The sequence below is a fragment of the Ricinus communis genome, chromosome 1, assembly GCF_019578655.1.
Source record: "Ricinus communis isolate WT05 ecotype wild-type chromosome 1, ASM1957865v1, whole genome shotgun sequence".
Taxonomy (NCBI): Eukaryota; Viridiplantae; Streptophyta; class Magnoliopsida; order Malpighiales; family Euphorbiaceae; genus Ricinus; species Ricinus communis.
Window position 1 is genome coordinate 11,836,740 of NC_063256.1, and position 27,125 is coordinate 11,863,864.

At 31.0% G+C, this 27,125-nt stretch overlaps 4 protein-coding genes across 5 annotated transcripts; 2 read left to right on the plus strand and 2 right to left on the minus strand.

Annotated features, from left to right (window-relative positions):
- The first annotated feature begins 3,794 nt into the window (after positions 1 to 3,794).
- Positions 3,795 to 9,893, plus strand: LOC8261008 (formin-like protein 2). Its single transcript, XM_002534359.3, has 4 exons — positions 3,795 to 6,274; positions 6,457 to 6,659; positions 7,211 to 7,455; positions 8,676 to 9,893. The coding sequence occupies exons 1-4, from the start codon at positions 4,704 to 4,706 to the stop codon at positions 9,492 to 9,494; spliced, it is 2,838 nt and encodes a 945-aa protein (XP_002534405.3). The 5' UTR covers positions 3,795 to 4,703; the 3' UTR covers positions 9,495 to 9,893.
- A 147-nt stretch (positions 9,894 to 10,040) lies between these two features.
- Positions 10,041 to 13,842, minus strand: LOC8261009 (acyl-coenzyme A thioesterase 2, chloroplastic-like). The gene is made up of 5 exons (XM_048374288.1): positions 13,124 to 13,842; positions 12,595 to 12,772; positions 11,402 to 11,871; positions 10,837 to 10,965; positions 10,041 to 10,395 (listed from the first exon to the last, which is right to left on the minus strand). The coding sequence occupies exons 1-5, from the start codon at positions 13,673 to 13,675 to the stop codon at positions 10,243 to 10,245; spliced, it is 1,482 nt and encodes a 493-aa protein (XP_048230245.1). The 5' UTR covers positions 13,676 to 13,842; the 3' UTR covers positions 10,041 to 10,242.
- A 3,543-nt stretch (positions 13,843 to 17,385) lies between these two features.
- On the plus strand, positions 17,386 to 19,840 carry LOC8261006 (sm-like protein LSM36B). 2 transcript variants are annotated; one of them, XM_002534362.4, is made up of 4 exons: positions 17,386 to 17,537; positions 18,156 to 18,284; positions 19,428 to 19,541; positions 19,635 to 19,840. In XM_002534362.4, exons 2-4 carry the CDS (start codon positions 18,170 to 18,172, stop codon positions 19,679 to 19,681), a joined length of 276 nt encoding a protein of 91 aa, XP_002534408.1. In that variant the 5' UTR covers positions 17,386 to 17,537; positions 18,156 to 18,169; the 3' UTR covers positions 19,682 to 19,840. The 2 variants fall into 2 exon arrangements, with proteins under 2 accessions (XP_002534408.1, XP_048230955.1); XM_048374998.1 differs by having other exon boundaries at positions 17,466 to 17,537; positions 18,166 to 18,284.
- Positions 19,841 to 20,585: 745 nt separating this feature from the next.
- On the minus strand, positions 20,586 to 25,979 carry LOC8261007 (BTB/POZ and TAZ domain-containing protein 3). The gene is made up of 7 exons (XM_048374996.1): positions 25,796 to 25,979; positions 25,081 to 25,149; positions 23,687 to 24,096; positions 23,183 to 23,313; positions 22,664 to 22,970; positions 21,622 to 21,935; positions 20,586 to 20,838 (listed from the first exon to the last, which is right to left on the minus strand). Exons 3-7 carry the CDS (start codon positions 24,026 to 24,028, stop codon positions 20,700 to 20,702), a joined length of 1,233 nt encoding a protein of 410 aa, XP_048230953.1. The 5' UTR covers positions 24,029 to 24,096; positions 25,081 to 25,149; positions 25,796 to 25,979; the 3' UTR covers positions 20,586 to 20,699.
- Positions 25,980 to 27,125: the final 1,146 nt, after the last annotated feature.

Genomic DNA, 27,125 nt, shown 5'->3' on the forward strand with positions numbered 1-27,125 from the left:
ACCACTGCAAGCTGACCCCTGTAGCCATTTTTGCAGCACAGTGCAAATATGCCCCAACGTCTAGTCTAATATATGGTATTTAATTCTGAATATTATGATGGCATCCCTATCTTTTGCCCTTCACCCAACTCATTTATTCAATGGTACTTCTCTATACAACCCTTCAACATGCCTAAGTACAATATATTATAAGTTTAAATTAATTCGCATCATTTATTCTTTTTCCTTCAAAAAAAAAATCAGATTTCAAAAAATAAAGATTTAATAGCTTATGGTCTTAAATTATTGAATTAAATATATTTGAACCTTCAATATTTTAGAAATATTTTTAATATTAATAAGGTTAAATGCTTATTTATATTTCTTAAAATTTAATTTTCAATCCAAAGTTTACATATTTTCTTTTCGAAAATTTCAAACTGTAGAACCGAAATATAATAAACTGATATACGAGATGGTGATATCAGCAAAAATATTTCGACTCGATTTTCTTCTATGAACTATTTGTGTCAATGGATTAGTTCGATCCAAAACTTGAGATAATGGGTATAATTCGAAAAAAAATTCATAAAATGTTGTTAATTGAGTCGAAGTTACTAAAATTTAAGGAGTCTCCACTTCTCATAAATGAGAAAGTTTATTTGTTCACTTTCTAATTGATTTAAACTTTATTTTGATTCTATTTCTAGCATAAGTTGCATAGAAATTAATTTTGGAAGTTTGTTATGAAAAAGAAAATGATTAAAGTACTTCCCATCATACATAGATTCTAATTTCTTGCAATCTTTCAAATAGGGGATGGCATTTGGAATAAGAGACAGGCTTATTCAAGTTAACATCATTTTGATCCATTAAAAAGTAGGTTTAGTGACTTAAATTAATACTAGTGACATAAAAAGTAAGTCATCATTACAATATTAAGCTTATTATAGAAAAAAAGGAAAAAAAAAAAGAAAAGGAAAGAAAGAAGAAAATGTCACCCCACCCCATCATAATGAATGAACTTTTACTGTTCTAGATTCAACCTTATTATTGAATCTTGAGTTTTATGCGCATATAATTTAATATAATCATAAAATAAAGCCATCTGATTCTCTAATTATAAATTAGTAGAGTTTTATTTATACAATTAAGAAAATAAAGATATATTTTTACTATATAAATAGTATTTTCTTTTATATTTTTCACAATTTAAAATTTATTCATACATTGATGAAAGATATAAAATATATAGATAATTAAAGTATAGATCTCTTAAAATATAGTTAAAAATGCTATTTATTCTTATTGGTTGGTCTAATATATAAATCGATCTATGTATTATTTTTGAGTTTTAATAAAATTAACTATTATTATTTTTCGTGTTAATTGAATGTCTAAATTAATAATTTAAAATTATAATTTGATCCTTCAATTTATTATCAAATTTATCTAAAATTAATTTTATATTAAATTATAGTAAAATTTTATTTTTAATATAAATTAATTTTAATATCTAATTAAAATAATAAATTTAATATTTTATTATTATTAAAATTTAATGAAATAAATAATATTTAACATATTGAAATAACAAAAAAAGGTGTAAGGTGGTTAAGAAAAGAAGAGTCTAACGAGTGCAAAAACCCATAAGAAATGAAAGCTACTAAAAGGCCAAAATAAGGGCATTATGGACAAAAACTTCCAAATTGACTAATAAAAATGCTATAGATTGGTGGGAGTAAACTTGAGACCTAATTGATAAATTAGGACAATATTCAACAGCTCAATCCACCTAAAACAATTACAGCAAAAATAAATATTGGATAAATTGAGTCAAAACTCTCTTTATTAACTTATAAATTCCTAACTCATAAACATTAAAAAGAAAAATACAAATTTAGGAGGTGTATTTAGTTAAGATTTTTATAGATTTTTTAAATAAATTATTTTTAAAGAGTTGATGATTTTTAATGATTCTTACAGAGTTTATAATTTTATAAATAACTTTCATAAACTTTTTTCATCAATTTTCATAAACTATTATTTATCTATTATTTAATTATTTAAAAATAAATTTAGTTATTTTATTTTTATTATTTTCTTCATCTTCTTTTTTATATTTATTATTTAATTTAAATATTACTTCACATAATATTATATGCAACTCTATATACAAGTAACAGACTTCATTTCATTGTTTTGTCAAATTCATATTATTTTTAAATATTTTATTTCTAATATTAATACTATTTTTTTAAAAATAAATTATCTTATTACAATTTTTCTCCGATTAAATCATCAAATTCATGTTATACTCGTTATATTTTGTTTATTACTTATTTGATAAATACTTAGACCAATAATAATCGCGCTTCTTCATTGATAAATACATAAACCGACAACAATTACGTTTACCAACAGGAAAAAAATATCTTCCTAATAAAATCTAGAAGTCTATATATGGTGGGATTGTTTGCTCAAAATAATTTATTTTTATTTTTATTTATATAATAAATTTGAATTATGATTATATATGAGTTTCAATAAAAAAACTCACTAAAATTTATCCAATAAACAAGTAATAATAGTTAATATAAAAAATAGTATTACGAAACTAATTAATATTTGAAAATAAAAAATGGTGCTTCAAGCAAAACAAATCCGCACAGATTAGATGATTTAAAGATTTTTTGAACAAAATAAAACAAAAACTAAAAAGATATAGCTTTATATATGAGGTAAGTATATTTAATTAATATAATTATTTTAATAGTTTATCTCATTGATTATATTATGGTACCAACATGAGCTAAAAAAATAGAATTAATAATACTATATATTAGAATGTTTGTACTAAATAAAATTTAATATAAACAATCATATAACTTAATTAAATCTAAAATTAAATATATAATACTAAAGATTATGAATTCGTAAATCAAATTGGCTATACTCACAAATCAATCAATATTAGTGACACGTAGTATTATTTATTAAATTTTGATTCAACTATTTATTATTATTAATTATAATAATTAAAAATCAAGTAATACAGATATAATAATTAATAAATAATATCATATGTAATTATATAATTAATTTTATCTATGAATGATACAGTAGACTGAATCTATCTAGAAAGTTATTTTTTTCTTATATATATAAACACATAAAATCATCTAATAACACATTATGAAATTCACAAACATATTTAAATTTTTCTAATTCTAATTAAAGTTAAAAATATATATTTAATAATTTACTTAAATGACTTAAAAAATATTGTTTTATCAATTTATTAAAATTTATAGTATAAAAATATAATATATATTTAAAAAGTATTAAGAATAAAAGATATAATATTTTTTAGTAAAAAAGGATACATCTCTCCTTCAAATATTAAATTCCTCTCCTATGAACTAATCAAGTCCCACTGGAAAATAAAAAATAAAATAAAAAAAGAGAAAAAGGCTTTAGTCATTTGCACGAAGGTTTTTTTAGGTCTATTGCTTTTGTTAATAATAAACCAAATAAAAAAAAGACCACTTTTCAAACAGCAAAAAGAGACAGAATTTGAAAGCAAAAACCTTATTGCTTTCTTAAGTGCAAAAAATTGAATCTTTTCATCTCACTCCATCCAAATTGTAATTGTAAACAGCTCATCTTTCCCTGTAACTTTTTCTGATAGATTGAAAGATAAAAGAAAGAAAAGAAAAAATTTATTTAGTAACAGTAAGGAAGAATCTTTTGTCCATGGAAATGAAAAATAATTGCAAATCCCAATGATGAACATCTTCATTGTGTCAGAGATTTTTTTAACTTCTCCTTCTCTCTATCTTCCACAACATCATCTTCTCTCTCTTTCTTTGGCCCTTTTTCCTTTGACATCTTTTTTACCTTTCACAGTTACATACACAGATTACTGTATGTAAACCTGTAATTATTGTCGGCATCATCTTTCTGATGATGATGATGGTTTTAGTTGAAAATGAAGTGGTGAAGCAGTGTTGATGGTTTAATGGCTGTATGCTGTTTACTCTACTCTAGTAGTTATGTTCTATTTTGAAGACCGAACTACCATTATTTTCTTTTGCTTCCTACTATTCCCTCCATTCCCCACCACCACCACCATCATCATCTGGTTCTCTCTCTCTCTCTCTCTCCATACCTATGCGTAAAGACATTCTCTTATTGGACCTCACATTTTTCTAGGTTGGTCTCTCTCTCTCTACACTTTTCTGTAGTAATCTATCAGAAGCTGAAGAATTTTGGTTATCTTCAAGCACATTTCTTTCTCTAAGCCCATTAAACATACCAACCAAGGAAGAAAGGGTTTGTTTTGGTTGTTGTCTTATCTTTTCTTGTGAGGAGGATTTCAGTCCAAGAACAGAACTTTTCTCTGTCAACAAACAATACCATTTTACCATCAAGGTTGAAAGCTTTGTTTCTCCCTCTAATTTACTTGCAAAGAACAAAGCTTTTCCTCTTTTTTTTTTTTTCTTTTTTTTTCTTTTTTGTTTGCAGTACATTCTATTTGCTTCTCTGTCTAGTGATATGTACAGTTCTCACTCCATTGCAAGCAAGCATCCATTAATGAATGAACAGCTCCTTTCTCTCTCTCCCTATCAGTTGCCCCACCTGCATTAACCATAATAATCATATGGTCATCTTCTCTACTTCCTGAAAGACAAAGACATCAAATTTCAGACATTAGCACTAAAATGTCCATTCGCATTCTCCTTCTCTTCTCTCTCCTCCTCCCCAGCACCACCACCTCCACCGCTGCCTACCACCGCCACCTCCTCCACCAACCTTTCTTCCCTCTAACAAACACCTTCCCGCCAATACAACCACCATCTCTGTCTCCACAACCACCACCACAACCCAAATATCCGTTCTCCACTACTCCAAACATCCCTCAAAAACCTTTCTTCCCTACCCTCCCATCCCCACCTCCACCTCCTACCATTTCCGCTCTATCCACTTTCCCGGCCAACATCTCCTCCCTTCTCTTCCCCCACCCACCTTCCTCCCAAACCTCTCATCGCCACCTCATTATCACCCTCTCTATTTCCCTTTCTCTACTCTTTATTGCCATTCTTACTGCCATTTCAGCCATCTACCTCTACTCCCGCCGCCGCCACAACCACCGCTACACCACCACCACCACCTCTGACAAAACCTCACGATCTGACAGCCTTCGCCTTTTCCCGCCAAACACCATCCCCTCCGACGGTTCTCCAAAGCCTCCAAAGCTTCCAAACCGCCCTGGGGTACCCAACAGAAGCTCAGAGTTCCTTTACCTGGGAACTTTAGTTAACTCTACAAGTGGTGGAATCAGTGAACCTCACCATCATAAGGTTACAAACTCGAGCAATGCTGGTGTTAGGATTGGCGTATCATCCTCTCCGTATCAGAAACTTGGTTCTCCAGAGCTAAAACCATTGCCGCCATTGCCTAAACACAACTATACACCAACATATAGAAGTGGTGAAGTACTTATAGGGTCCTATAGTGTTGATGATCACCAAGCAAATATTGATACTGATGATGAAGAAGAAGAGTTCTTTTCTCCAAGAGGCTCATCAGGGCGCAAAGAGACTATTCAAGAAAGTCCAGTTCGCGTTGAGTCAAGTTCAAGAAGAGAGTTTCGAGGTGTTGTTCATGGAGATAATTTTGGTTCTACAAGTTTTAATTCAAGAACTGCGTCTTATCCTTATTCTAATTCTTCTTCCCCAGCTACTTCTATAGCTACTAGTCCCTCTCCAGCATCAAATTTGAGTCCTACAAGTGCAAAATCTAAATCTCCTGAGACTATCTTAAGTTTTCCTGCTGCTGGAGTTCATTCTGTGAAAAGATCACCGCTTTCCATATCTTTGTCTTCCTCGCCGTCTTGGAGAGATTCAGGGAATACCCAGAACTCGCCGGAGCAGAATAAGCCCTCTCTGACGAGAGTTGAGAGTATTGGTATACAATTTGGCCCGACTAAACTTCCGCCACCACCTCCTCCGCCTCCGCCGCCGCGATTTTGGGAGATCCCGGAAGGGGTGAGACAGGCTAGGGAAGTGAATTTTGGGAGTTCAGGTCCTCCTGTTCTTGTTACTCCCTCAAGGCCAGTTTTGGTTCCGAGTCCAATGCCAGTTTTAGTTAATGAGCAAACCCAAATTAATGCAAGCATTGAGAGGAGCGAAGAGGCCATGAAACCAAAGTTGAAGCCTTTACATTGGGATAAAGTCAGAGCTAGCTCGGATCGGGCTATGGTGTGGGATCAGATTAAGTCCAGTTCTTTTCAGTGAGATACTGATATCCCCTCTTAGCTTTTCTTTATTTAGTAAATCTTGTTTTATTACTATTGTTTTTTTTTTCCGTCATTTTGGATTAATAGTTTTTGAATTGAGATGTACTTCTTTGATGCCTTGTTTGGTTATTCGTGCGATGGTTTTGTAAGTTTGTAGAATGTTGCTGTGGTTGCAGGTTAAATGAGGAAATGATTGAGACTTTATTTATGGTAAACCATTCTAATTTCAATGTTAAAGATAATAATGGACGGCGACAGTCTCTTCCATTGCCGAACCAAGAGAATTGTGTGCTTGATTCGAAGAAGTCTCAGAACATTGCAATATTGTTGAGGGCACTTAATGTTACCATTGATGAAGTATGCGAGGCCCTCTTGGAAGGTAATTAGTGATCTATATGTGATCTTTCTTTGACATTTTAGAATCAATCTTGTACTTTTATCCCCTGCATTCAAATTTGTAAACGTAATGGATGCCATGTTGCCAGTGTTGTTTTCTTATTCAGTGTGTAAATTATTCCTGTTTTTTTCATGATTGATGGGTAGTGTTAAATGTTCAAAACTTCGCTTCTCGCAATTAAGATGTCACAATTAATGCTATTAATTTAAAGATTATGCTGTAGGTTTGATCATGCAGAGTCCTATCCATGTCCTATGTCATCATGTGCATGAGCGAAAGTCTGAAAGAAAGCACGTACTTTAAACCCAAAATTCTTTGTTGATTACTTAAGGGGAGAAATATGAAAAATTAGAAATTTGGTTGATTTTATGCAAATGCTGCTGGCTAAACAACATGATTATTCCAATTCCCAATTCAAGAGGGAAAGATAAATTGAAAGCTAGAAACCCGATAACATTCTTGATTGCTGGAGTGTAGAGTCTCTCTTGAATCTTGGTCAGTCCTAAAATGATTAATTCTCTTTGATGTAACAGGAAACTCAGATACACTAGGAACAGAGCTCCTTGAGAGTTTATTAAAGATGGCTCCAACTAAAGAAGAAGAACGCAAACTCAGGGAGTATAAGGATGAATCACCATTTAAGCTCGGCCCTGCAGAGAAGTTTCTCAAGGCAGTGCTTGACATTCCTTTTGCATTTAAGAGAGTTGATGCGATGCTTTATATTGCTAACTTTGAATCAGAAGTTGAATACCTGCAGAGGTCTTTTGAGAATCTGGAGGTAAATGTTTATTCTTGCATGCATGCTTGATGCTTATTGAGGGTGTTAAATTTCAAATGCTCATCTTTCTAATACAACACTTGACACTCTCATTAAATCAACTTGACACTCTCATCAAATCGTGTATGAGCTCAGCTGTTCCATTGTGGTTGCTCCTTATTTCTTATTGATGTCATTATAGGTTCTTTTTTCCTATCATGGATGGTGATTAATAAAAAAACCTCGGACAATTCTGAAGTTTAAGGTTGAGAAATGAAATTTGCTTTAGAACTTGCAATACTCTGTTTCTTGAGGATTTGTGGCATAGTACCTCCCCATTTTTGTCCTGCTTTAGTCTTATTAGTTGTGACCCTTTCAAAACTTTAATGAACTTGACCTGTTAATACCACTGCTGATTGATATCATTGTTCTTTTTTTCTTCCTGATGTTGCTTCATGTGCTAAATTCTTAAGCTGCAGTTTGGTGCAACCTATCAAATACACGAATTTAGTATCTATGCTTTTATGCTTGTGTATGCCACTGCATGTCTAACCTAAAACTCCCTTCTGGTACTTATAACCTCTACTTGTTCTACTCCCTTGTTACTGTTCTCTCCAATTGCCATTGTATTTCTAAGTATGTGACTTCATGTTTTTATTCCTTGATATTTCATCCTTACCTGGTTGTGCCTACCACAGGGGAAAACTGTAGACTACTAACTTCAAGTCATAAGGTCCATGCTTGTACTTTAGCAATTCACAAAGCTTCCTAATTATAGGAGATCTTAAGATGCTATGGAGTTTGGATGCCAACTGGCTCTGGTGTAGTTTCTGATGTTATTGTATAGAGCAACGACAAAATTGTATCACCAAGTAATTTAGGGTGGGATGTTGGGTTAATGTAATGAAGCAAAGTACTACCTCTATCACATGTAAGAAGCATCAAGATGTTTGGAATATTCTATAACAGTAACAAAATAAACAGACATTATTCAGTTCTGAAATTATCACCAATGGCCTGCTGACTTCCACATATAGAGAGCATGAGTTGCATTGACTTTTAATATAGCTGTTTGCTATATTTCATGTTATGGATACAAATTAATTATCCTGACTGATCATCCAGCTCTCCTAGTGAGTGTATCTTTTTTGCTAATTATCATCTCTTCTGCTTGAGGTGCACTTAATTTTTTCATGTCTTGATCTTCTAGCTGCTGCTCACATTCCATTCTTTTACTACAGGCAGCTTGTGAAGAATTAAGAAACAGCAGAATGTTCTTGAAGCTTCTGGAAGCAGTGCTCAAGACTGGGAACCGCATGAATGTTGGCACCAACCGTGGCGATGCCCATGCCTTCAAGCTTGATACACTCCTTAAGCTGGTTGATGTTAAGGGAACTGATGGGAAAACTACACTTTTGCATTTTGTTGTACAGGAGATCATCAGATCTGAAGGTTCTCGTCTTTCAGGTCCTAATCAAATTCAAACAGCTGAGAAAGCTCAACAATCCAGCTTCCAGGATGATGTTGAATTTAGGAAGATTGGCCTGCAAGTTGTTTCAGGTTTGAGCGGAGAGCTCACCAATGTAAAGAAAGCTGCAGCCATGGATTCAGATATTCTTAGCAGTGAAGTTGCAAAGCTTGCGATTGGAATTATGAAAGTTAAGGAAGTTCTGAAACTAAATGAAGATATTGCACTGAAAGAGAGCAGCAGGAAGTTTTCAGAATCAACGAACGGATTCTTGAAGAAGGCAGAGGAAGAAATTGTAAGAATTCAAGCACAGGAGAAACTCGCACTCTCTCTGGTGAAGGAAATAACAGAATATTTTCATGGAAACTCAGCAAAGGAAGAAGCTCATCCATTCCGGATTTTTATGGTGGTAAGGGATTTCCTTTCCATTCTTGATCAGGTGTGCAAAGAAGTTGGGAAGATCAATGAGAGAACTATATACAGTTCAGTGCGGCCTATGCCAATAAATTCAAACCTTCCACCAGTTTTTCCTGTTTTCAATGGAAGGCAGCATTTTAGCTCATCGGATGATGAAAGTTCATCCTTTTCTTAGCATCCTAGGATTGATCTCCACCTTATGACTGCATTTTTGCTGAATTTCACTGGGATCATCATGCCAGTGAGAAAATCAGTAAACATAAAAGGAGGATCTGAACTGAGCTTCTCAACCTGGAGTCCATTTGTTGGCCTCTCCTTTTTGTACCTAAATATACTGGCTTACAAGATTTTGGATTTGTTTACTTCATATGTAATATATACCAAATTATGTTGGGACATAATAAAGTAGTAATGCTGGAATAGTTGAATCTGTCATGTAAATTTGTTAGAAGCTGAATTAAAGTTTCCTGTTTAACGGGCAGTAGCTTAAGAAGGTACTTCTATTCATGTAAACCAATGCAGATTATTCTCCTTGGAACTCTGGAAGTTAATGTGCAGCTTGAGTATTTATTCATCTGCCATGAATTGCTATTGGTGGTATACTGAAGTTTTGAACTCTGTTGTTCTCATTATACATGATCCTGATTTTCACTGGTGTATTCAGGAATTTTGCCTTCTTCGGTAAGAATCCTGCAACTTTATGGTATCAACAAAGACAAAAGAAAAAAGAAAGATCCATGTTAGGATATTTAAAACGAAAGTAATTAAGAAATATCCATGCACGGATACTGGATGTTAAAAAAAAAAAAAAGCCTCTTGTTATCACATCTTGCGCCCACTAATTCTTCCGAGGAGATTTTACCATTTAAATACAAGGAAGTTTAAATTAATTCTAGAAGAAAAACATGATAGCAAAATCTGTTTCATGATTTTGCAATCTGGGAATTCTCAGCATCCATACGTTCAAGCACTCGGCGCCCTTCTTCTTCTGTAGCTGGAAAAACATTCCGAATCCTTAATCCATCTTTAATGGCCTCAGGACGGACGGTGAATGTGAAGTAGAACTTGTTAGATACCTGTTCATCAAATTGCATTGCATGCAACGAAACAAAATTATGATGTTTAAGCATTGTGACAGAACTTGCATAGAAGATGAAAAGCAGTTGGTTTTCACAAGTGATCTAGAACCGGAAGAAATGAGAACTATCCAATTTTGTTCCAATTCAACTTTACAAGACATAAAGCACTATGTTTCAGTGGAATTAGAGGCAGCTAACGAGTTCTGTGGCCAATACAAGTATCTGAAGGGCTATTTCTGGAATCACTTTATTTCTCACATGCTACTCTTGGTGTTCTATTTCGGATTTGTGAATTCATGCGTTTCAACAGGGAAAAGAAAATGTTCTGAATTTATTTTACATGTGGAAACCTGCACTGGTTACAAATTTTGAATACTAAAATATGACTCGTTTCTGCAGGACCATTAGCTTATTTTCCATTTGAATTCAGGTGCTTACCTCACTGGACCTTAGCTCAGGCCTTGTAACATGAGCTATGACTTCCACATTAATCAGTGGTCTAGCAGGGTCCTGAAGCTCTGTGTACAGAACACAGGACTTCAAGCGAAGAAAATTTCCAACATCTACCTGCATCAATCAAACAAATTCTAAATCCTATTAGCATTAGCAAATTTAACAATCGCCAAAAATAAAAATTTTGATTTTTGACTGTTGACATATTTCTGGCCAATTTTTGGTGAATCGATATCAACATGAGAAAATAATATATACTAGCATCTCTTTTGGTAAATCTACATCAGCATGACGAGTAGAATAGTAAATAGGAGGAAGCTGATTAGCAAAATATCTTCCATCCTAAAATGGGCTTCACATTTCATTATTATGTAAATTGCATCTTGCTGACAAAAGAAAGAAAAGAGAGCATACCACAACAAAATAACTAAAATGCACTCAGAAGGATCCATGGAATATTCAGTTCTCTGTCTTTTGTTTGCTGTATGTGCTATTTGAAGTAGTTCTTAAAAATTGCGTGAAGCTTTTAGTTAAAAGTGTTGCAACTTACAGGTTTTAAGAAATCAACATGATCAACTTCAACAAAGCGTGGTGCTGCACCAGCAAATGCATAAGCAGTTGAAAAGGCCAGCTCAAATGCTTTGCGCATTAGAAATCCACCAAAAATTCGACCATGAATGTTCCTTTGCTGTGGTTGACAGATCAAAGAGTTCTGATGGCAAGTATCCTTTATAAGAATGCTATCTCTGTCTGCCAATGCCGGCATGTCACTGAAGATCCGGCCTTCGGCGAGCAATGCGTTGAGCCTTTCCATGTCCCTATTCTCAGTATCTATTTTACTTTCTGCTCTCTTCTGTTTTCTTGTTTTGTTTCTTTCTTCTGCTTCTTCCCAGAGCAATTTTTCTTGTTCAGTTTCCGGTGAGATCCGGTTAACAGGAGCTGATTTCCCAGTCTTTGAATCACGAGCCACAAATGTGAAGTTTGCTATAAGAGCAAGTGAGTCAGATGGATTGGGAGTCCCTGCAAAACAAGTTTTCATACTCAAAACATTGCTAAACTTTTACAGAAATAGGAGGAAAATTTCTAAGTTAAATAAGACATTAATGTCATGAAATCACAAGAGCAGAATTCAGTTCTGTTTTTTGTCAATAGTCAAGAGTCACAATGTAGTCTATTGCAAGAATAGAATATCACTGGAGAGAGAATTTTTTGTAGGAGCATAAAAGTCAATTAAAAGATTATACCAACAGTAGCAGTTTCTAGGATTGCTATCTCGGAAAAAAGAAAGCTGTTCCTGAGAATATATTAGGATACACGAGTCACGTGATGATATGATCTAATACTTTCTCATTAGTAGTTTCTCCAAGGAAACATTTTAGTTAAAATTAGGTGCTTAAACACAGATTAGTATTTAGTAGTCTCTCGTGTTTGTGCCCATGAGAACAAAGCAACAGAAATGACCAATAGTTATTTCTACCATTAAGCAGTCATTAGCAGAATGAATATCTCTATTTTGCAGGAATTATTCCAATACCTCCATATTATATAAAGAAAGAATAAAGATTGTTCACTGATTCACACCCTAAATTTTATTCGCTGGCAATCACCCTCAATTAAGGATGACGAATACAGGCGCAGAAGACCATATAAATGATCAAGCAAGTGCCATAATTCAAAAAAAACATTGAACCAATCACATTCGAGCTTGTAAAAGAAACAAACAACCCATCATTGACCTAGTACCTTCTGTTGATTGAGTTACTTCCAATTGAATCTCCATGGATGACCGCCCAACCCATGTAACAGCACCAGCTATTCTAAGATCAGCATCAACACGGATTGGCATTTTAAGAACCATCCTGTCAACAGAAGCAGTAACCAATAAAATAGGCCTTGTCATACCATCTTCATTGCAGCAGTGCTGGCCAACAAGTGAACTAGTGATTAAAAATAATGAACACATCAAGCAGTCGATGAACAAAAAGAAATGAAAGACTATGGTAATCTAATGCAATAACCTTGGACAGAGAGTTCCAATGCTAGACAGTTGATATGTCGTCAAATAACAAAATCTTTAACAGGAAATAGAGAAATGACAAATCAATCATAGACCAAATAGCATCCAAGCAACACCAGCCAGCCAAATCTAGAGTAGAAGTCATTATCTTTTCCAAACAAATAACTAAAATTCAGTTCTTAGTAAAACCCAATTCACTAAAAGGGGATGGCAACAACACCAACAAAAACACACCTTGAGAAAAGACATTATTACCTTATAGGAAATGGTACCAGCAAGTGCATCAAGATCTTCAACTAATTTCCCCATCCTAATTTCATTCCAAGGGTTCCTATACTGCTCTCTGAGTACAAAATCAGAAGAGAAGTTATAAAGAATGACAGTCCTACTCCTTGAAGGCGTTTTTGTTACCAATTCACTCTCTGAACTGTCATCAAGTGGTGAATCAGCAGCAGGTTTTTCAAAAATGCTTGATCTTGCTTCCCATAAAGCATTAGTTACAGGTGAATGGTACATTCCTGGCCACAAACTAATAGGTTTTCTGATGGAAGAGCCTGCATCAATTGGAGCTGTACTCTCACTTGGAGAAGTAAAAGCTGAAACCTTTTGTGTAACATTTTGTGGGTCTGGAATTTCATTGGAAGAAAAACATCTCCTTCGAATGAAATGGCAAGGGATTGGATCATATAATGCGGTTTCCAATATGGGTTTTGACTGCTTTGAGAAATTTGAAGTGGGTTTCAATTGTTTCCATGAATTGGCAAAGAGGGTATTGCTTTTATGTAATTTTGAGAAGATGGGTTTCATGATTGTTGTGTGGACTCAGTAATTTATGATGATGCTCTTGATTTTTTTGTTTCTGCTACAAAATTAGGAAAAGTCATGAGGTTTTTAAGATCGACTGTGCTATAGGAGAATCAGAAGCTCTTGTCCGGTTGGTTTGCTAATATTCCTGAGAAATTGGACTTTGCTGGTTTATTGGAAAGTAATTAAATGAATTAAATAAACAATTTAATACTTTAATTTAATATGATATCATGTAATGTAAAATTCGTAGCAATATCTTTTTTTAAATCTCATTTTATCATATAAAAGAGGTGAGAGTAATAAAAAGAAAATAGATAATTTATTATTTCGTGCCTTTTCAGTTTAAATTTTACATTTCAAAATGCTTTTAATATTTTATAATTTTTATTCTAACATTATTATATCAAACCAACCAATTTTTATGATATATCAGATATCTAATACAAAATTTATTAATAAATAAAAAGTATATGTATCTTTTTCAATTTATATTTAATTAACATTTTTTTAGCAATAAGTTCTTAATATCTCTTGAGGCTCCATAATGCATAGTTAGATGCTATCTTTTCTTCTTTTTTTTTTAAAGAAAAAGTAGATGCTATCTTATTAAAAAATATTAGTATTTTAAATTATATCAATACTTAATTATACATAATAAAAAGAAGAAACAAGTACCTATTTTATTTGGATTAAAATACTAAATTAATATATATATATATATATATATATATATATAGTTTAGTTAGGTGCGGAAAAAAATAAAAAGACTTAATTGATAAAAAGATGAAAATTTCCTTTAAATAACTTTATAATATTTAAAATTAATTTTCTTAACTTATAATAAAATGATAAATAAAACTATTATGTTACTAAATAATTATAAATATATATATATATATATATATATATATATATATATATATAATATTTCACATAAAAATAGTTAATTTCTTAAAATTACTTTCAATTCATAAGTCAGTCTAGTTCCTTCGGAGTAAATTAAAGGAAAAACAATACCTGAATATAAAAGGTATCTAACTTTTATATCTTCATTTTTAAAATCTTATAAAAATACACTCAAAAACCGAAAAATTTACTTCTATATAATCCGTATAAAAACACGTATGTTTCACTAAAAAACAACAGATACAAAAGCCAAATAATCGCAATAAATAATTCAAATAAAATCGCTACACTAAAAGAAATTTCCAATAAACAATATATAATTTCGATAAAATCTGCAATAAATAACAGAAGCGATAGAATAGAAAGTTTTTTCAACATACATTCACCAAATTCGAATCCAATTAGGTAATCCAATCTTATCCATTTATTTTTTTTCTTGTTGTTTTGAAAAAAAGTACATTAAAATTCTCCAAAACAAATATATTGTATGATTTACTTAACAACTTACAAATATAATAAGATAATTAAAAAATTTAAATTCTCAGATCTAAAGATAAGTAAGTAATCAAAACTTATTTGCTGAAAAATTCAGAAAAATGTATGTAATAAATATAAAGTGGTTAATAGATTATAAAAAGAAGTTTCAAAACAAAATATAAAACAAGTTTTAAAAGTTACAGTATACAGCAAAAAGTATTACCGTGAGTACATAGAGGCACCTAATAAATATCTATTATAAAATTATAACAAATAATATTAAATAACTTTTTATTTATATATATATTGTACAAAACTTGTGTACTAAGAATTAATGGGTATATGCAGGCATACAATATGTATATATTTACAATAAGTATATAAACAAATTTAAAAGTAAACAATAAAATATATATAGAAAGATGAAAATCGATTAGCTCAAGCTTTTTATATATCATTTTTATTTAAGAAAAGTAATAAACAAATTAAATGAGTATTTGTATTTTTTTTCTTTTATTCATAAGTTATATGCTACCCTTTACTTATTTGAAATTTTAAGATATACAGTAAACAATATATATTAAGTATATAACTAATATATTTCAGATATATGATACTTGATTCTTATTGAATTTTTTTCATTATATTTCATGAACTCAAAATTATAAATCAAACTCAAAATTATCAAACTATAAAAATGTAACTATTTTATTGAATTAGATCTTACAATTTAGATGTTTGACCAAATGAATGTGTGGAAAGAACCAAATAATTTTTTCAAAAATCAAATATAAGTGCTTTTTGTGTTATATAACTAGTTATTTGAATGATTTTGTTGATGTTTGGTTGATGTTTAGTTGTTATTTGATTAATGTTTGGTTTATATTTGGTTGATTTTCAGATCTATGAATAATTGTCTTCAATTTTTTTGAACTGTTATTATTTTTCTTATGGGTCTCACTCTTTTTTTTTTATCTCTCTTATTACATTTCTCTTTATTAAATAAAATAAATATTATTATTTTAATTTTCTTAAAATTTGTTTGATTTTTTTGTAAAAAATTCAGCTTTTTTAAAACTTTTTGTAAGAAATTATTTTGATATATATATTCTTCTAATTTTGGACAATATTTACAGTTCCGTTATGAATTTTTATGTAATTTTTTATACTTTTTTTATTTATTTTAAGTCTTTATATAATTAAATGATTCTGTTGATGTTTGGTTGATTTAAGATATATGAAAAAGTGTTTTTAATTTCTTTCTTTAAATTGTTATTTATTTGTTGAAGACAATCTAGAATATTAGCAATTAGTTTTTTGTTGAAAAAATAGTTTTAAGTTCTTTGAACTGTTTATTTACATGTTGAAGAAGATTCGAAATATTCGAAATTATTTTTTTAAAAAAAATTATTTTTTAATATTTAAATTATCTTATTTTATATTTGATTATAGTTATTTTTTATTTATTTTGTTAATGAGAAAAATATTAAAGTCAAGATTACAACTAAAAAATAATTTGTATAAATTTTCGTGTCATTAGATAAAAAAAAATAAAACAATGACGATAGAGAAATTATAAAATAATATAATCAATTTTATAATTAATTAAAAAAAATTGTCAAAAAAACAATAAAAAATATATCGATATATTAATTTTTTATTTTAAGATATTTATTACTTTAAGATTTAATCACTATTTGTTTTGAAATACTTTTTATAACTTACTTATTTATTAAATTGAAATTTTAAATAATTTTTCTTGAATTAAAATATTATATCTGAAACAATTGTAACACTTATTTTTAATTTTCTAAAAATATGACAGCCGGTGAAGTAATTAATTATTTTTTATTTATAAATTTAATTATTCATCACATTTTAATTTATAAATTATTTAGTTAACTAAAAATATCAGCTATTTAAAAAAGATATAATTAACTAAAAATTTCAGCTAATTAAAAAAATATAATTATATTAATAATATAGATTTAGAAAAAAGTATAAGAAAAATGAATAATTTTTAAGATTTAAAAATAAATAAATAAAGAGAAAAAATAAAAAAATGTCAAAAAGAATTGCTTTTCTCTAGAACAATAGAAGCATTTGAAATGGAAATATTAGTATTGAGAAGATTCAGAACACGTGAAATGGAAGTGAAAAACTAAGAGCGTATTTTTGCAAAAAAGAATAAAGTCAAAAAGAGATTTTTGTAAATATTTACTTTTCTAAGTGCTATTGACTTGCTAAAAAAGGGGAATCGGGTAAACAACCCATTAAAATGATACCCGGCCCTGTGAATAGGTTTTAAGTGATAGCCCAAGCCCAAAAGACATATACGGACTCGTTCTTAAACGAATACAAAACGACAGCGTTAGTATAAATATAAATCCCCTCTCTACCGGCGTCCAAAATCAAAGTCAGAATTCAGAAACCACCGAACCGAAATAAAAAAGAAAGAAAAAGAAAAGAAATTCGAAAGGTAAGCGCCAAAGAAACCCTTGTTTTGCAATCCAAATTTTCTCTATTCCGTTCAGTTCTTTTTCTTTTCCTTCTGTTTTTTGTTAATTTATATATTTACTTGAATCTTGCTGTATATGTGGAACTTAAGGGCTTGTTTGAATGGAAATAACTGCAGTTTCTGAGTTTTACTATTAGCTTCATTTTCGTCTCATTGGCTAATTATGGATTTATTTTAGAATAATATCCAAGGATTATGGTTATTTTAAGCTTGCATAACCAAGTGCTCGATTAATCTCCTGTTTATGGTAATTATTGTTTTTATTTGTAATTTATGTGTTATTAGTGTTTTATTCCTTTTTTCTTTCCTTTTCTTTTGTAATCTGATAGCAGTAGTTTTTTTTTTTTCTTTTGGGTTCTGTTTTACTGTTTTAACATATGTTTAAAAAGGAAATTTGTCTTCTTTTGGAGTTATTGGGGAAAATTTTTCAATTACATGTGTTTAATTAGTGCATATGATTTGTTTCACTTTTTTTTTTCCTTTAAGTTGTGTTGTTTTTATATGCAACTAGGTTATAATATGCTTGTTTCTGTTTGCATCCTCTTGAAGGGTAGCTTATAAGATCTTAACTATTTGTAGATAAATCTAGGGAGATGAGTGGAGGTGGAGAGAAAGGGTCAGCAACCACAAAAACCCCTGCTGACTTTCTCAAGTCGATTCGTGGGCGTCCCGTTGTTGTCAAATTGAACTCCGGTGTTGATTATCGAGGTTTGCCTCTTTCATTTTTAATCTGTTAAAGTTATTTTTTTACTTGTTTTTCATTAACATATTTAATGCAAACGTGTTTCGTTTCAGTAGTAGCTTAGTATATATTTTTGGGCATGATGAGTAGATTTTCTTTTTCAAGTTTCAATTAGATAATATTAGATATTATCCACATTTAGCTTTGGTTGGCCTGTTGTGATTGTTTATCTGTAATGAAAGGCCTACTGTGGTCTTTTTTGTCTTCTGGTAGCATGACAGTACTACTAGTATGATAAAGAGAATCAGGCGGAGCATGACAGATAGGTGTCAAATTTCTTTCAACAAAGCATTATGCTGCTTGAAGAACACAAAAAATATTGTGATTGAAAAGATATCAAATAACAAAACTTAGTAGAAGTATCATGTAAGGGACATAAGTTTGTTTCTGTACTTCTTATCAACATTTTTGCATACTGTTTGTGTTATTGTTCAATTAACTTAAGTCTCACTGTATTAGAGAAACCAAATATTGAATTAGTCATCTTACAATTGATACAAGACTCGAGCTATACAAGCACTGATTCTTTGTTTCTTGCTTGATTTTCTTTGAATTATGTAAAATTGAGGGAAGAACTATTTGTAACCCATTCAAGAGGACATGCATTATCATCGTTTTTCTGATATGTTGCAAACCATGAAACAATTTTGATTAATGGACCTAATGGCTGCTAGATATCTAAAAGTACATATTCGTACATATATGTGTTCGAGTATCAGAATTTCTAATTTTGGATCTAATGACAAAGTGAAAAATAATGACAAAACTAAGATCAGACAGTTTCTAGCCTTGGATCTCATGACATTAGTTAAAAATAGCTGTCATCCACCAAGGAATAATCCTTCAGTTATTTTCAAATGAAAGGATTTGGTTTGTCTTTTTGTTCAATGTACATTTTAATTGTAACTGAAGGATGTGCAGATCTAGGAGGAAGGGGATTTTTCTTCTCCTTCCTTTTCTTTTTTCTTTTTGGTTTGTGGATTTGGGGTCTGGGTTTGGGGAAGGAGAAGGAAGATAATGTTTGGGTTTGATAATATTGGTGTATTGGTAGTTGGTTTACATGCTGACCTTAATGAGCAGGATTTCTTGATAGTTATACTCTTGTGCAGGTATTTTAGCTTGTCTAGATGGATATATGAACATAGCAATGGAACAAACTGAAGAATATGTGAATGGGCAACTGAAGAACAAATATGGTGATGCTTTTATTCGAGGAAATAATGGTAAGTAATTTGTCTAGCAAGTACCACCACTTCAGCTATTGTGGCAATTATTAATATGCAAATATAAATAATTCTTTTTTCTTTTAAGTGCAGTTCTGTACATTAGTACAACAAAGAGGACGTTAGCAGATGGGGCGTAGCAATGCGATATCATACAAGAGGAGAAGATTCAGGCTTAATGTTCTCCTATAATTAAATCATGATGTACTATCATGCCGCTTTTGGATTTTTAGGGATCATGTAACGTTCCATTTTGAAAAACAACAAAACTTCTATGATCAATTGAATATATTTTGTCATGATCTTGTTAAGGGCTATGTAAGCATTATTCTGTTTATTTTTCATTACAAGGGATGATTGAGGTTTTTCATGTTTTGTCAATTTTGCTTTTTCTTGACAGATCCATGTATACGTGGATATTGCAGACTATTGCGCCATGTATATGTCTGTTAGTGAGAATTGTTCAGTTGTATCCAGCAGTAAGAGAACCAGATTGCTGCTACTGGTGGCGTTGGCACAGCCCTATTTGTAAGCATTTCCTGTGAATTTGCCTTTTCTTCATTTCAGGTTCTATCACCAGTATAAAATACATGGTCTGGAGTAAGTTCCAATCCGTTTCACCTAGTTTCTGAGTTTTTATTCAAACAATATGCTTAAAAGGGCCTACATGTATTGGGGCTTTTATTTGGAGATGCAATGAAATCCCATTCTGCAGGCAGTCTTTGACAAATTTCATGCAATCCTGCTTGCGACATAACCTTTGTACAACATTTTGTTCCTAGTACTTGTACTTGTACTCGACCCTATAACGTGACGAGCCGCCTCTGATTTCTCTCAGCCTGAGATTGTCATATCTTCAAACATAAACGCTTTTCAGAGTTTTGACCCACATATGACACTCAGATTTCAAATGAAAGACCTCAAAAACCTCCCAGTTGCCAAAATATGATCTAGCCCTAATCCAGCAGTTGAAACAATGGTGACGCAGATTGGATGCTTGCTATATATAATATATAAATAGAAGATGATGAAAAGAAAAACGGATTAAACAGAATGAATATATTCTTGCCATTTTATCATCATTGTTTCTATGTTACAGTTCCCATTATTTCTTACAATTGGCATTGCAGAAGGCACAAGGTAAATAAATTCAAGAGCTCAGCGGCTCATGATTAAACCCATATGCCTAGCTGTTAATGGACCCAGGTTTCCCTTTGCTGCTATCACCTTGCCAACCAGTAGTCTCCACCTAGCTTCATCTTTCTTGGTCTGCTGCTGCATTTTTTCCTTGAAATGTCTGTTAACAAGAAAAGAGAATATCAACAAGCTATCATGGAATACAATGAGGTGTTTATTTAATCCCTTGTTTTCTAATGAGTTAAACCAAATTCTAATGTTTGCTATGGGAAACCACCCATGCTCAGAAATGCAACAAGCAAGAAAGAAAAGAACGAATTGAAAGTTCAATTTAGAAGATGAACTATCAATGTATTATTATTAACCATATTATTACACTAATTGTCGTCTGGACCAGTAAAAGCACCACATGAACCTAATAGGTTAGTCACAAATCCTAGAATGTACTCCTTCACAAACCGTTGCAGATTTGATCTTATAGACTAATCCAGCTCTACCTAGATGGATAACTGATCAAAACCAGTCTGCAATGCAACCTTCCATTACCAAACAGTAATTGGTTACTTAAGTGGCCGACCTTTTGTACTAAGCATTTTAACCAAATCAAAGATCCAGTATAATATGCTATTCAAGACAAATTTGTTATTGCTAACATCCATGCAATAGCATTCTGGTAACAAACTGCAGTTGACTACTTTATGTAATCAGCTGCCTTCTAAAAATTTCTTCCTGCAACTTTATACCTCAGGATATATTGATGTTGCAAATACCATTAAAATATAATCTCCAATCATCTCAGAAAGAAAAAAGAAAAAGTCAAGGAATTCAGAATTTCTTGTATTAATCTCTGTATTTAGTTCCGCAGTCATCTAAGTCCGTTTTATGAATCTTAAGAACTTAAATGGCATAGACCCAAGGTGGTGTACATAAATTTCATGCTTACCTACAAAGTGGAACCTTGCAAGAATCTGGCTCATTGCACAAACGAGAGTGTAGTTCAAGAAGTTGCCACATGCGTTTGCAGTGAACACATCCACCGGGAACTCGAGTCTTACAATTGGAGAAATGTCGGACTAAATTCTCAAGCCCTTTGCAAGCAGGAAAATTGCATGTGACCTGGCTTCCTTTCAGCACTTTGTCACGAGGACCAATCGTTCTGCACCCATCCTTGCAAATGTGAAAGAGGGCCTCCATGGCCTCATAAAGTTGCAAGTACACTTTTTTCTCTTCCATTTTTCTCAACCTCTCTTGTTTTCGCTGACATGAACAAGTAAAACCATGATCCCACTTCCTGGGTCGAATAATTAATGAAGAAGATATTGCAGAAACAAAAGTAGCTCTAGTCTATGGTCATATGAACAAACCCCCGGGAGCTTGTATGACAGTTGGCTTAACTACCCTAACTATAGCGGAATATTTCCGAGATATTAAGGATAATGTAGAGTTTAGTGTACATAATTTAAAAAAAAAAAAAATTGCCACAACCATAAAACTCTGAAAGTGAATTGAAGGCAAGAAGATGGGAAGATGCACATGGGAACACAAATAGAAGAAAACGCAACTGATAACCAGTACTAAATGCAAAATGTTTAGATATCAATCAAATTGCGCTCTCTTTTAATGCATTTAGAAATACCAAGAATATTTCCCATAAGCTGAATTTATAAGCAAAATTAAACTTTGTGACTTCAAAACATAGGTGGAAAGATTTCATTGTATATTTCCCATAAAGCAGAAATTATAGGACTCCAAAACCAATACATTACGTAAAACTTCCTGATCTTCACTCGTGTGTCAAAAAATTAAAGAAACAAAATTCATGAAAAAATGCATGTTCATCCAGTTTTCCATCTCAACATAAATAAGACAGCATACTAAAGATCATTGCTCAGGAACCTAGAAATGATTTTCTTTTTTAAGTACATAATATAATAGCCATATGGACAATTTTTTTTGCTCCAGACAAAGATTAGGAACTGACTTACAGAATCGGCTTCAACGACAGACTCCACAAGCTCTTGTTCAAGAGCAGGATTAGCACGCTTCATAACCTTCCAACCCTCGGTTGATGAAATAAATTTGAAGTCCTTGACAACCATACGGACACAAATAAAGGAAAGCCGGGGTGCATCACAGTTCCTTGCTAACTGAAGTACATCTATCACATTTTCTTTGGTCAGCCAGCCCTGCTCCAGATGCCGCACACAAACTTTTTTCAGTGATGGGACAGAGTACGAGTGTGATAAAACCAACAAATGGAGAACGAACTTCTTCATCTCTTCCTCCTCGAAGCTGCAATAGGTTATAGAAGGAATAAAAAAAAATACTTCAACTCACAAATACAATCTAGTGATAGGCTTCAGAGTCGCAGAACTTGTGTATTATTTATACAGTCCAATAAAATTAATTTTTTGTCAACATACAAATGTGCAGTAACTGCAAATTCTCATTAGTTCTGTAGTACCAGTAACAAATTATAAGGGTAATTAGATTTTTCCAGGTACCAGGATGAGTATAAAAACCGAATGAATGCATAGACTGCTTCAGAAGGTACACCAAGAATTTTGATGAATCTGACTCCATTCTTAACTTTTGATTGCTGCAGAAGATTCCATAGGACTGGTGATGCAATACTCTGCGAAGACAAAGTTGAAGCTTCCTTTAGCCAAATTCCATTCAGAAATTTTTCATTGACTCAGTATATAAATTTCAGATATTTATATAGAGCAAAAGACTCAAATATATACATTTATACTGCCGCTTTTATCTTCCTAGTTCATTTCATAAAGAAGACAAAAGGCATAATATACTTTATTTTTGGAGACACCAATTATGACTTTCTGCGCATCCCAAACTTCCTTCAGTATCCATACCCAGAAAAAATGGAAGCCTTTGTAAATTCAGGCACCATTTACCTTTAACTATAATTATTTCAAATAAAAATGTTTTACTCAAGCAGTAGTCTGTACATTTTTGCAGGATGCATAGAAGAAGATCAATTAACTCACCAAGACATTGAAATGAGCTGGTATATATGATTTGCTATCTGTAATAATATACACATCTGCACCATATCCTTCCTTGAATAACCTATCCCATGTGTCTCTTATCTCCTTTGGGACAGAGCAATATTGTGAAATGCTTTTGCTGTTATTGGCTCTACAAAATGTCTTATCAGGAACAGGAGGTGGTTTTGGTATAGTATTGCTATATGATACAGAAGCGGTGGGGGAATCCTGCACACATAAAATTTCGGCTGAATTTACTTCCACCATATGTATATTGAAACAACCACCAACTGATTCACCGGCTGCAGATAGCCAGGAGGAATCAAGATCTGCTGAAGCCATCAATGACTATAGGTCTCTGTTATATAACAAAAAAAATAACTAAGAAAGAAAATTCTTGCCGAGAAGATCTGCAAGGAGAAAAGAAACACAATTGCATAATTAGTTTTCAGGGAACTGCAAGACACATTAAACGAGTTAGATAAAGAAAACACCACGTAATGATAAATGCATGGGATATCTACCCGAAACAAATCCAAATATATAAGATTGTCAAGATTGTATTCTATTTCTCAATTGTGCTGTAGGTCTAAACATTGTTCATATCTAAACGAGTTCTAAGAAGGAACATCAAATTACACAATAAACAAAGAGAAAATTGAAAGTATTATCAAACAGGAAAAGCATCAGCAGGAAAACTCCTTCCTGATGACTTGCAGGCCATTCACAAAGTTTCTTCACAGTGAAAACTCAGAAATTCCTTGCTTTTAAGTACTGATATTTTCTCGTTTCTCATCTCAATAAAATCTATTGAGGGATTTTCAAGAAATCCAATAAGAAAGTGAGAAAACCCCAAATACTATATTAAATTGCTTAAAATAACTAGAATTAGTTAAAATAAAGCATCAATCAAATTAGAGAGGATTTTGGACAAAAAGAAACATTAATGAAAGGCACAAAAACGTCAAACTTTCAACTCTATTTGATATGCATAACAAAACTTGAGCAATTGACCAATTGTTTAAATATTACTAAGAAACTGGAAAAAGAAATAGCATAAGGAATATATCATATTCTAGTTCAAAGTGACAGAGAATATATCATAATCTAACATGATTAAAGTAACATAACTTAATGCAACACAAAAAGAATAATCCATTTTAGCACAAACTTCAAAAACTTTTGCATGCATATGATATGTTACATGAAAGTAAGAGAAACCCAGATCCAATATTTTACTTTACACAGTCCAAATCTTAGAAAAAAGAAAAAAAGATTTTTTTTTTTGAAAGACACTATATTTGACCCTTCCGAATATTTCTTGAACTGAAGTGAAGTAAACAGATATTGGTTTTTACAGTGCTGAACATAACACCAATCAGATAGAAAGTTACCTTTAAATAAAAAAGCTGCAGATCTTCTCCAAAAAAAAGAAAAGACACTGTACTGTATTACTAAGAAACCTGAAAAAAGAAAAATAAACAAACATAATCAAATCAATCAATCCTACAATAGATATTGATAATCAACCATGTTTTCAAAAGTAAATTTTGGTAAAGTCACAAACTTTATATGTCCTGAGAAAATTGTTTATACAGAAAGTTATAAGCCAGAGGTAAGTGATAATGATACTCAATCCCCATCTATTTGTTTCCTGGGAAACCTTTTCTTCGACATGAGAAAAAAAAAAAAAAAGAAACAACTGAAAGGTACTTGTCCTAGAAAGATTAAATCTTCAAGGCAAAGAAAGAAACAGTGTTACAGCAAACATAAAAATCAGATTCTAAAGTAAACAAAAACCAGTAAAGATTGATAAATCAACTTCAAAAAATAAATTCTAGAAAAAACTTGGATTAAAAATGACTAAAATTTGACAAAATCAAGATTTTCATCAATTAATGATCAACACATAAAACAATCAAATGCCAATAAATGAACTTCAAAAAGAAAGAAGAAGAATTTTTCATATTAAATTCATAGAAGATGATAATCGACTATCTTTCATCAAATAAAACCCAGAGCATCAAATTGTAACAAGAGTTTGACTGTACAAATGCATCAAAGACCACTTGAAAATCGGAAGAAAGATGAAAAAAGGAAGAAGGGTACCTTGATTGTGTCAATCTCTCTGCAAAAATAATCATAAGAATAAAGATAATGTAATAAGAAAGAAGAGAGTTGCGAAAAACGACAATGCATTGGCATATGAACAGAGAAGAGAAAGAGGAGAAAGAAACAGAGAAGACGCGTGTGCCTGAGAGAGGAGGGAAACTAAGGCACGAGTCTTCTTCTACTCTTATTTATTCTACTACCACATTTAACAAAGGATTTTTTTTTTTCTTTCCTAAACTGTAGTCATTTATTTTTCCTTCCTTTTCTTTTTCTTTGCGATATTTTTTACTTCCTAAACTAGAGTGTCATTAATCAATCACAAAACTAAAATATTATGGAAAGAATTCTACTGATCCGAATATGCTCTTATTTAATATAAGTTGTAAATACAAAATAATTTTAAAATTTTAAAGTATATATTTTTATTTTATTACTTTTTCTGAAAACTTTTTATTTTATTACTTTTATATATATATATATTTTTTTTAAGTCTTAAAATATTTTTGATACGTGTGCTTAATTCCTAATGCATAAAATTTTTATTTTGATTATACTTTTATTTTTGACATATGAGATTGAAGTTTATATTAAATTTTATAATTTTTTATTAATTTATTGATTAATAAGTCTCATTTCTAATTAAACACTAACTCTAATTTTAAGAAATAGTATATTATTTATTTTTAGTATTAATAATAAATAATTTTCTAATTAAATAATGATATTAATCCTAATTTAAAAAATAGTATTATTTATTTTTAATATTATATTAATTAAAAATTAATAATTTTAAAAATAACTATTTAAATTATATTTTTAATATTATATTCAATAATAAATTAGTTTTTAATTATATAATAATTTTAATTTTAAAAAATAGTAATGTAATTGATAATATTAATTTATGTAATACAATTAATTAATTAATATTTATAAAATAAATTTTATATATGGTAGTAATAAAATTTTAAAAAATAAAAAATATTTAAAAATATTTAATTTACATTATTTCTTAAGATATTATAAACTAAATATTAAATATTAAAAATTTATTAAATTATATCTTTCAACTTAAATTTATAATTAAAATGATGACTATAGATATAATTTATATTTCCTCTATTTCAAAGTAAATGACGTTTTTAATATTTTGCTTATATTAAAAATATACTTAATAAACTTAATGATAGAAAAGAAAGTTAAATGCGACTAAACTTTATACGTATTTAAAATTTATTATTTATTATAATAAAAATAATTGTGGCACATTCTCTTATTTCAATCACACTTGTACGGTTTTACCAAGATCTATTCTTTATAATGAAGA

Excerpts from the sequence above, each read along its gene's own strand:
- LOC8261008 (XM_002534359.3), top strand. The coding sequence starts at position 4,704 with ATGTCCATTCGCATTCTCCTTCTCTTCTCTCTCCTCCTCCCCAGCACC. Across the intron at positions 6,275-6,456 it reads ATTAAGTCCAGTTCTTTTCA|GTTAAATGAGGAAATGATTG; the intron begins GTGAGATACTGA and ends CTGTGGTTGCAG. Across the intron at positions 7,456-8,675 it reads GGTCTTTTGAGAATCTGGAG|GCAGCTTGTGAAGAATTAAG; the intron begins GTAAATGTTTAT and ends CTTTTACTACAG.
- LOC8261009 (XM_048374288.1), bottom strand. The coding sequence starts at position 13,675 with ATGAAACCCATCTTCTCAAAATTACATAAAAGCAATACCCTCTTTGCC. Across the intron at positions 12,773-13,123 it reads CTGGTACCATTTCCTATAAG|CACTGCTGCAATGAAGATGG; the intron begins GTAATAATGTCT and ends CTTGTTGGCCAG. Across the intron at positions 10,966-11,401 it reads ATGTTGATTTCTTAAAACCT|GTAGATGTTGGAAATTTTCT; the intron begins GTAAGTTGCAAC and ends TGATTGATGCAG.
- LOC8261006 (XM_002534362.4), top strand. The coding sequence starts at position 18,170 with ATGAGTGGAGGTGGAGAGAAAGGGTCAGCAACCACAAAAACCCCTGCT. Across the intron at positions 18,285-19,427 it reads CTCCGGTGTTGATTATCGAG|GTATTTTAGCTTGTCTAGAT; the intron begins GTTTGCCTCTTT and ends ACTCTTGTGCAG. Across the intron at positions 19,542-19,634 it reads TTTTATTCGAGGAAATAATG|TTCTGTACATTAGTACAACA; the intron begins GTAAGTAATTTG and ends TTTTAAGTGCAG.
- LOC8261007 (XM_048374996.1), bottom strand. The coding sequence starts at position 24,028 with ATGGCTTCAGCAGATCTTGATTCCTCCTGGCTATCTGCAGCCGGTGAA. Across the intron at positions 23,314-23,686 it reads CAGCTCATTTCAATGTCTTG|AGTATTGCATCACCAGTCCT; the intron begins GTGAGTTAATTG and ends TTGTCTTCGCAG. Across the intron at positions 20,839-21,621 it reads TGCAAGGTTCCACTTTGTAG|ACATTTCAAGGAAAAAATGC; the intron begins GTAAGCATGAAA and ends TCTTGTTAACAG.